Genomic DNA, 10883 nt, shown 5'->3' on the forward strand with positions numbered 1-10883 from the left:
TCATGCTTCAACAGAGAAGCGATAGTAGAGTTACAGGATTTTTACTTTTTGTAGTTGAGGCAAACATGACCCTCTATTTTCAACACAAAAAAACACAGGAGACATAACACAATTGTCCACACAAAAGAGCAGTCTCTATTATTCCAGCACTGACCAAGTAATTTTGACCAAAATGAAATAAAGGTATTTTGCTTTTGTATGGTATTTTAATGACAAATGGCATACGATACACCATGTCTTTTGACAATATAATACAATAAAAAATACCCCTTTTAAGCAGAAGGAGCAAGAGTGAAAGAGAGAATTTAGCAGTGATTATAACATAATGATAATAATAACAGCGGCAATTAATATAATATTATGATTAATTATAGTAGCAGTGGGTGTCGAGCAGGGCCACGGTAGCGGGGGAGACCAGGATCCAGGTGTACACCGATCCATGAAAACCTGAGAGACAAGAGAGCACAAAGACTCCGGGGAAGAAGCCAAGTCGGGAACATGCATTCATGGGCCATGAATATATACAGAGGGAGAGCAGGAGAGAGGAGCTCATTGTATTAGAGGAAGTGCCCCGGCAGTCTCGGCCTACAGCAGCGTAACTGCGGGCGAGCCTGAGCCTATCCCTTCATTCGGGGAGCGCAGCGTTCCCGTGGGGTAATAAGTTACTATAATCTCTTTAAAATACTTTGGTGCATGACCATTTAGGGCTTTGTAAGTAAGGATAAGGATTTTAAAGTCTGCATTCTGGATTTTACAGGAAGCCAGAGCAGAGAAGCTAATGCGGGAATAATGTGATCTTTTTACTTGGTTCTTGTCAATACACCTGCTGCGGCATTTTGGATCAAATGCATCGTCAGAAGAGACTTATTGGAGCAAAGAAGTCATAGGATATAGTATGCGATGAAAAAAAGGTCCTTTTTAAAAAGTCATAGTATTTCATTAAAAAGTCACAAAGGTTATATTATGTCTTTAAGGTCATTATAAAAGTCGCAGCATAGTATGTCTTGAAAAGGTTTGTTTTAATTACATTTTTTAAGTATCAGTATAGTATGTCATTAGACGTTTAATAAAGTGATAGTATAGTATGTCGTAAAAAAGTAATGAAAAAAGTAATGTTATAGTATGTCATTAAAAAGTCACACTATTGTATGTCATTGAAAAAGAAATTAAAAGGTCATGGTATTTCATTAAAATGGCAAATAAAGTCATATTATAGAAAGTCTTTGAAAAGTCATGAAAAAGTGAAATATGTTCTATAAAGTCATTATATACTATGTCGGTAAAAATTTATTTAAAGTCATAATACAGGTTCATTAAAAGTAATTTAAAAAGTAATAGTATAGTGTGTTGTAAAACAAAAAAAAGGTAATATTTTTAGCTCTCATGAAGTCGTTGTGTAATATGTCCTAGAAAGACATTAAAAGTTATAGAAGTTTGTCACAAAGTTGTGAAAAAGGTCAGTATTTCATTAAAATGGCAAAAGGTAATTTTAGTATAGTACATCACAAAAAAAGTCACAAACCTGGCAGCACCTTATTTGATAGAAAAGGCGTAGTGTGCATATGTAGTATATCGTCTTTAAAAGTAATTGTAGTTTGTCATTAAAGTAATACAAAAGTATTTCACAAATAAAAACGCAAACACACATAAAATTAAAACAAACATAAAAGGGGACGTTCTGACAGGTGCATTATGAGAACATTGGAAACTATTCTCAACGTCGAGATATCTCAACCTGCTGCATCAATTTTTACTTATTTTTTTGCCCTTCAAAATAAGTCTCTTGTGATTCCCACAACTTTTATTGAAGTGAAGTGCAATTGCAGCTCAGAATCTTGCTCATAGACTCTATTTATGTGAAAGGTCATCGTTGTACTGACGTCTCCCTGAATCTGAACTCCCTTTGTTCCAGTTTCTATAGATACTCTGAGGTTTCAGTCACGCCGCGTCTGAAGAGCACATAATCATCTCGCCATGAAAATCATTCAAACCGCTTCAGTCTTAACTAACCTAACCCTCTTCGCCTTCCTTCTCCGCAGGTTTCGAATGCGTCTTCTGCAATTTTGTGTGCAAGACGCGTAGCATGTACGAACGGCACCTTCAGATTCACCTCATCACGCGAATGTTTGAGTGCGACGTCTGCCACAAGTTCCTCAAGACGCCCGAGCAGCTGCTGGAGCACAAGAAGTGCCACACCGTCCCCTCCGGAGGGCTCAAGTAAGGAAAGCAAGTACAGACAGAGGTTCCTAACGTCTCCCGTCCTTCCCCCTGCCGTCACTCCTCACCATGTCACTTCACCGCACACAGAAACACACACACACACACACACAGGGCCGGCGTTAGGGGTGTGCAAGTTATGGCGACAAACTCAATTTTCAGGCTTCTCACAATGGTTTGAAGTATTTTACATGCAACATTTACCACATGTTTCATACAACAAGATGCATGTCATCTCCATAAAGCTGGCTGATGATAGTAGAGTTCTTTCAAGAGCTGATTGTAGTACTGCTGACGACAGGAACACAGATTTGTGGTCTATTTGAAGATTTCTGGAGCCATGTGTCCTCTATCAGTTAACCTCTTGTTAATGTTCATTATTTGCAGCCAGCAAATCAAATGATACAAGCTGCAGTTTTGCCCGACCGCCTCTCTTGGCAAGTAGAACTTATTAGACAGTGGTCTCTGGGTCTGCAGTGGCTCCGATGAACAGAAGGGAGAATGGAAAGGAGATGGAAATGGGTTTCCCCTCAGGCTCTGTTGTTCCTCTGCCCACAGCGAGCAGCCATGCCAAAGAAACATAACTGAGGAAACCTGCACTTTGGAAACCTACGATACGGACACTTACAATATATATAAAATATATATAAAATATGTTGGCACACCCCTAGGAGAAGCGCAAATGTCATATCACTTACATTTGTATATATATATTTGTATATATATACATAAAACACATTTTTGCTCCTTAATACAAGGACAGAATGAGGCTAAAAGAAAGCTTTCACATATGGTGTGCAAACCTTTCTCAGTGTAGTTTGTATCCTAAACCCTACATATACAGATATATATTTGGATGTAGCTCCAGTTCCTCTTTCATGCTTCCCTCCCCACCTCCATTCTTCAGTCCCACAGGAGCCTTTGTTGTACTGTAACGTGTTTATGTCCCATAACAGGCCTGTCCAGCTCACATAAAGCCCATCTGTTGATCTCACGTCTCAACACACACTGATGATGCTAGTGTTTGAGTTCAGGCCAATTATAATGTACTTCCACATAGATGCAGCTCGAGGGTTGTAGTTAACAGCATTTGTGATTTAAAAAAAACAAATGAAAACACATGACTATTTGCCTTTTTATAAAACGCAAACATTTTTTTAACGATTCATTAACACAAGCCATTTTTTTGTTTTTGAGTTCTCATAACTCATAACAGTCTGTGCATGAGCTGAATCATTATGATTATCGCCTCATCTTGTCATAAACAAAGATCTGTGTTCTATCTTGTTTTTTTCTGTGCAGCCATCAGTGGAGATGGGACGTTTTAAACATTGCTAAATGTCTGGAAATGGTATCATTTCACTAAATATAAAACAAACACAGTTACATTGACTTATTGTGACAGATCACAAACACACAAGAAGCCCTTTCATAACTCAAAGATCTCCACAAAGCATCTTTAGTCCCTTACTTGAGGATTTGCTGCTCGCTGTAGTGTGTCAGTAAATACATGTCAAGGAGTTATAACGATTTTAAATGTTTCTTCTGTCTGGTGTTAATGTTTTCAAAGGCAGATTGATTTCTTTGAGCGATCATTCAAAAGGGAAAGAAGTAGGTTGTGGATATTTTAGATCCTTTGTAGTCAACGGAGAAAGAAGAGCGATTGAAGGAATGCTTATTTTTACATTTAAATTGATCAGAAAAGCTGCTTCTTTCTGTTTATACCTGCACATGTGGGTTGTATTTTCAGCTCTTCCAGGTTTACACTTCTTAATTTATGTAAACCGCATTTCCGTTTGCTTCCAAAAGCAGGCAGGATCCAACCAAACAGGCGTAGGATCAGTTAATAGACCTGAAGGGCAAAAAGGTTTCACCCATTGCCTCCATTTCCTGACCTCCGACCTCCAGATTTGTTTCTAGACCGGTGTGTACGCGTGTATACACTTGAGCAATGTGAAGTGTGTCTATATATGTAGGAGTGTGTAGAAAGGGAGAGAGGGCCTTGACCATTTCGAGGATTTCTGAGGTGATTCTGTTCTGCAGGGTTTGTGAAGCGCTTTGGGGCCCAGAGCAGATGAAAGGTGCTATTTAAATGTAAGTGCCACTCCATTCCTTCATTTCCCTTCATGTCCTACTGCTCCAAACCTTTCTCCAGCCTGTCACCCCCCCCCCCCTCTTCCTCCTCCTCCACACACATATTATACCTGATCACCTCAATTCTCCCACCATTAAACTGCCACACATACCACCATGAGCACACAGAACTCTACATGATGCACACTTTTCCTTTACCTGTCCTTCTCCTCTTCATCATCTTGTGTTATTCAATTTCAAGGTGTTTTACGTGGTTTGGAATGGACACTCCCCCCCTTCAACTGCCTTTTTTGCTTTTGTGTGTCGTGTCCCTCCCTTTCCCTACCTCCCCGTTTGTTGCGTTACCCAGGTGCCCTTTCTGCATCTACTCCACCAATCGTCCAGCGGCCATGGAGTGCCACCTTAAGACGCACTGTAAGATGGAGTACCGCTGCCGCATCTGCCAGGGACTGTGGCCGGACCAGGCCTCATTGGAGGCCCACATGCGCGGGCACCGCCTGGGCAACCACTACAAGTGTGAGCAGTGTGGCTACTTGTCCAAGACGGCCAACAAGCTGATCGAGCACGTGCGCGTGCACACGGGCGAGCGGCCCTTCCACTGCGACCGCTGCTCTTACAGCTGCAAGCGCAAGGACAACCTCAACCTGCACAAGAAGCTGAAGCACGCTCCGCGCCAGACTTTCGGCTGCCAAGAGTGCCCTTTCACCACCACACACCCCTTCGTCTTCAGCCGCCACCTCAAGAAACACCAGGGTGGAGGAGCGGGGGGTCCGGACGGAGGCCCGGGAGGAGAAGAAGTGGAGGAAGACGAGGAGGAGGCCGGAGAGGAGGAGCTGCCACTCCAGGGAGCGTCACCGGGGGTCTCTTCGTTGAGGAAGGGTCAGGAGAACTTCCTGTTTGGCAGAGGGGGAGGGAGCAGCGGAGGGAGCGGGAGCAACAGCCCTCTCATGAGTCTCACGGCGTCCCAGGCGCTCCAGTCCGTTGCCCTGTCACTCACACTGGGCAAGTCCCGCCCGCTGGACGCCGCCGGCCCTCTGCACTGCTCGGTCGGCAAGAGCGGCGGCGGCGGCAACAACAACAACAACAACGCCGCCAGAAGCCCCGGCGGCCCGAGCAGCGGCAGCGCTTCCTCCCTCTTCCTCCCCTCCTCCCGCCACATGTTCGAGCAGTACAGGAACTGCGACCGGGCGCACCTGATCCCCCTCACCACCTTGTTCACCCACAACAGCCGCTTCACATTCCACTCGCACCTCCACTCCAGATGGCGGCCCGCCACATCTCCTCTCCTCTTCTCCTCCGACTCGGCGTCGCCCTCCTGCTCCTCCCCCTCCTCCCACAAACACTCCTTCCTGGCCTACCTGGGACTGATGGAGAGGGCCAAGACTGTTTGACCTCCTCCTCCTCCTCCTCCCTCGCTCTTTCCCTCACTCCTCGGACGGTGGTGTGAATTGACACTTGACCGCCGCAGTGGAGGGGGGGAGGAGCCACGTCTTTTCCAATCAGACCAGCAGAATAAGCTGGACCAGACAAACATATTGAAGAAAAGAAAAGAATAAACATTTATAAGAGAAAAAGGCTGTACATGCTAAAAATGCATTTATATCAAAAAGCTGCTTTTCTTATCAGTTCTATCGATTGAATTATTACTACTTCAACTACTACTCTCTATTACCTTTTCTTTCTGTTTTGAAATGTCTGAATGACTTGGACCCAGTTGCATTATCTGAGGAAACTAACGTATCTCAGTTTTATAGATATTTTTTCTTTAGTCGTTTGACGAGATAAAAAGATGAAACAAAACTTGCAAGTGCTATATTTTAGTGCATTTTTGTCTATTGCTATTATGCATCGAAATAGCATGCCTGTGTTTCAACTAGCTTTGACGTCATTAGGAAGCTAAATTTGAGATATCCTGAAGTGTTAGCGGTGCAATGTGGACAGAACCAATGAAACGGGATGCTTTTCATCGTAAAAAGGCACGTTTCCAAAGCAACGCCTCAAACCACGCACTTACTTATTTATCAGTCTTGTACATAGTTTTGTAGCCCCTCCCCTGCCCATCTTTTTGATTTCTGTTGTTTTTTTGTATAATGGTGAAACCATATTATGCATAGCTGCTGCCTGATAGCACCTCTGTCTCAAAATAAATATAATTTAAATGAGTTACTAGTTAATTGTGATAGTTTTTTTGTAAGCTCACAAAACAGAAGATAAGCTGTGATAATAATGTAAATATAAGGATTACAATTCTGATTATCATGAGGAGGAACAGTATACATTTATTACTTTTTGATTTGAATATAAATGTTTGCTCTCACAGGTGAATAAGCGGTGAAATATTGAGGAACGTTCAATTATTTCTGAGACCAGGTGGAAATCAGCGCAGCTTCATATGCAGAACTATGTATCACGCACCTATACTTAGAAGAGATATATGAGATAACTGTTTTGTGGAGGTGACCAGCTCGGGGTTAGCAAGCTACCCACCGCCGGGTCACCGCAGGCCGATTCAATGGTGCTTTTTGGAGCTTTTTGTAATTTTTGTGTACAAAAAAAAAAGAAAAAAACTGTTCCAAAATGACTTGAATGAATGTATTTTTGTTTATGTACATGGGAAAAGAAGCGATACAGAAGTGTGAGCAGGGACGTCTTCTGTGCTGGATAAGACAGGAAAGTTAAGTGTGTTTGGTGGCCTTCTGTGTCTTTTTCTTTTTGTTTTTCTTTTTTTTCCACTTTTTTTACTGAGCCTTTTACATCATAATAAAACATTTTCTACTAACATTCATAGGGAACCCATCATGAAGAGGAAAAAAAAGCTCCTGTAGGTGCAATGATGAAGCAAAGCCATTCACTTGTACAGCATTGTTTTCAATGGCTCTGGCTTCTGTAGGCCGGCAGACATGGTACTGCCCCCCCCCCCTTCTCTTTTCAACCTTTTGAGTTTTAATTGCACTTAATATAGTTACACTTCAAGCCAAAAGCACTTAAACCTTTTTTATTTCCCTTTATTATTTTTTTTGAAGCGCAAACAATAGTTAGCGTAGCGTGAAGTGGACAGTAGTTGCTGGAAAGGACTCAATCATCAACCCGTAGTTTCACATGTGAGCATTTCTAGCGGAGCAAAAAGGTCTGCCTGTGAATTCGGAGAACGTAAATTAATACAAATTGCATGAATTAGACAGTATGGGTCAAGCTCTCCCTGGGAACTAAGGGTCCCAGGCTAAATTGTGATAGCCAGTTTTGCACAGTGCTGCACTTTTTGATTGAGAGAATATGTATTTATCCGTAAAATGTTCATTAAAGGAGTATGTTTCGGGAGGCAGAGCAGCAAAGTACAAGCGTTTTATTTTGAAAAGCTTTACCCATTACCTTCTGTGCTCGTGTTTTTAAGTGGTCTTCAAGCCAAAATCTCTTATTGTAAAGGGATTGTTGTTGTTTTTGAATATACATTTTCCTTATGTTCACCTTTTTGTCTATTTTACTCATGCATTTTCCGACAATGAATCATTATTGCTTCTTTTTTGTTGTTTTTTTCTACTTTGATCATGTCAGAAAAAAATGTTGATTGGGCAGAGAACATAAATTGTCGAGACCAAAATGTAACACGCCGCAGGATGTGATGTTAGGATTTAATCCGTCACGTCCTGTTCTGGAGCGATGCCTCGATTGTCCCCCTTTACTCTGCTGTTTGTTTGTTCCTTTTTGGCACGCTGTCTCTGGAGTGAAAGGAGCATCTCTCCAACACACACTCTCTCTCTCTCTCTCTTCTTGTACTATCTGCGTTATCTTTTATACTCTAGTGCCACTTGGTGGAAGGAAACCACCTGAGACTTCTGAGAATGAGTCAAACTAATTGTCAGGGTCCGAAAGATAAAACAATTTTTCAAGGAATATGTCCAATCTCGACACCTTTTTAAAACGTCTGCCTTTTTATTGCAGCTTAATCATGAATGGCTGCACTTCTTTATGTCCCACTTAGTTCGTAATGTTTCAAAAGGCCACGGGGCTCTATCCTTTTTGAAAACTAATATTCTGAAGCACTTATTGTTTATTTTTGCCCAATTGTAGGCAGCACAGTGACCTTTTTTTATTCTTTAAAGCTTAACTACCTGTTCAGCACTTCAGAGTTCGCATGACATTGCTCTCTCTCTCTCTCTCTCTCTCTCTCTCTCTCTCTCGTTCTTTTGCACTTAATTGTGTTTCAAAACTAACTCCCTCGGTTGCATTTAGTTGGCATCCCACTGCACTGTCTACAATCAGTTAGCTTTAAGTTTGGCTGTATTTTATGATTAGAAAAGGCTCAGCTATCTTATCTGTTGGCACTCGGTAAAGATTGGTATGTGCTGTACAAAGCTTTTTTTTATTACTCCATTGTTAAGGCTGTACAGGGTTGTGACGATAACTGGTAAATAGATCATTTGTACTTTTTTTGGTTTTGTATTTGTTTTCTTTGTTTGGCATTATTTTATGTTCAACTTGCCAGGTCTAAATGTAACAGGATTTGAAAGTAAAGCTTACATCAGATATTACGTCAGTCGTTTGTCTTTCCTCTGCTGGTTCTTTTGACGGCGTGCGTCGCGTTATTCACCACGGACGGCATCGCTCTTGCACGCTGCAGACCAAAGCTGTTTGCTTCATCTTCCTCAAGGAACAGTGACAAAAAAGCTCATTGTCTCTCTTTCCTGAACCCAGAGAGACTGTTTTAGGAGAGTTTCTCGTATTTGTGCTCCAGATAACAGATCCCTTCACACCCACAGCCCTGCTGCATCCATGTGACGTGAGACAATGACTTTTTATATCCTCATGACAGACTAAAGTATGACTATACACCATGACTCCTCTGATGGCATACTCTGGCTTTTATATGACATACTGTGCTTTGCCTTATGACTCTTTTTGGCATACTATGACTATGTTATGACATTTGTATTATATTTGTTACAACCCACTACACTACACTTAGATGACGTACTACACTATGACCTTTTCTTAATGTAGTATGGTATACAATACAATACACACTAGACTTTTTATGACCGTTCTTATGACTCGCTTGACATTTTCTGCCTTCCTGTATACAACAACTTTTTAATGGCATAGTAAACTATGACTTTATGAGATTGTTTTGTCAAACTACACTTCTTTTATTGCATACCGTACTATGCCATTTTATGACATATACTATACAATGACTCATGTTTTTTAATGACTTCCTTTTATATAACATGACTTTATTATTTTGACATTTTAATGGCATACTATACTGTGACCTTTTTCACAACATCATGCACTATAACATTTGAATAACTTTACTACAGTAAGCCAAAGATGTCATGACTTTTCCATCACTGTTCATGACATACTGTATATACTATGATTATTTTAAGAGATGTTATGGCATACTGTTATAGGATGTTTAATTGAATTGTGTTGTATCATTTCATTGATCATACGAGCAAATTACTTAGCAATATTACATACAAAATAAACAATGATTCTGTTATGAAAGAATTATGTTACAATACAATTCCACCAAAAGGGAATGATCAATAATAATCCATATTGCTCAGCCCATGAGCAATATGGAAGATGGCATCGCTTTCTGGAGTGGATCAGAAACGGGGCAGAGACACAAATTGCGAGATGGGACATTTGGCCTCGGTCGAGCTCTGCGCTCTCCAGTTATTATTGTCGTCATTCAGCTTAAAATCAAAAAATACTGCAATCCCAGTGAAGAGAAACGCCAAAGCCTTGATGGCCATTCGATATTTCTCGAGAAAAGCAAAGAACGACGGAAGCATGTTTCGGAGCAACGAGGGCAGCAGAACAGAGTGGCCATCATTCAGTGGGGAGACAAGGATGTGAGTTAAGACTCAGTCAGCACTGATCATCTTTGAGGGACATAGCGTGCTCTAATATATATCAGTGGCCATCATAATAATAAAAAATAGGATCCGTCATGGCGTCTAGCTGGTGTTTTTATTAGACCGATGGGAGGTCTCTCTCCCTCTCCCTCCTGTGTTGTAGTAATGAAAGTTACTGCACGTTCTCGCCCAGCCAAAGGTTGGCCCTGCCTAATGAAAACAGATGAAGCAGAGATAAAGTGTTTGCCGACATTAAGGGACTCATTTATCACCGTTAGCCCCCGAGCTATAGAACACCTTGGTCTGGAGCTCTCCTTTAACGGGCCTTGCCTCACAGCACCCTGGTGGCACACTGCAGCCTCCCAGGCACATGGACGCCGCCATCTTTACCGCTCTTTATCTCTTTTTTTTCCCCTCGCAGATTTTGCTTTTTGGCGGTAACGGACGTTATCGCCGTTTATATCGACACGTGTCTTCCGCGGGGTTCGTGCCAGCTCAGGTGAAGTTTGAACTTGAAGAAAGCAGCGAGTTTCAAAGTTTCGAAAAAAAGGATTTGGCGGTCCTTGCGGGGCCTGCCGTTGCCGCGCCCTCCGAGATGACCCACATGGGTTCAACAGCCATCCGAAGCCGAATCGCTTCTGTTGAGGGGCCGTGTTCTCATCTCGCTGCTCATCTCGCCTGTGTTATAATGAATCTTTTCGGCTGTGT

The 10883-nt window shown here is 41.9% G+C and overlaps 1 protein-coding gene across 1 annotated transcript in view; it reads left to right on the top strand.

Annotated features, from left to right (window-relative positions):
- Positions 1 to 8840, top strand: part of znf827 (zinc finger protein 827) — a 64016-nt gene extending 55176 nt beyond the window's left edge. Inside the window, exons 13-14 of the mRNA XM_068588613.1 lie at positions 2040 to 2217; positions 4661 to 8840. Coding sequence (XP_068444714.1) covers positions 2040 to 2217; positions 4661 to 5702 — 1220 coding nt within the window. The 3' untranslated portion in view covers positions 5703 to 8840. The remainder of the gene's footprint in view (positions 1 to 2039; positions 2218 to 4660) is intronic.
- The last annotated feature ends 2043 nt before the right edge of the window (positions 8841 to 10883 follow it).

This window comes from Clinocottus analis, unplaced genomic scaffold (genome assembly GCF_023055335.1).
Source record: "Clinocottus analis isolate CAN_PGR_092001 unplaced genomic scaffold, fCliAna1.0.p SCAF_22, whole genome shotgun sequence".
NCBI lineage: Eukaryota > Metazoa > Chordata > Actinopteri > Perciformes > Cottidae > Clinocottus > Clinocottus analis.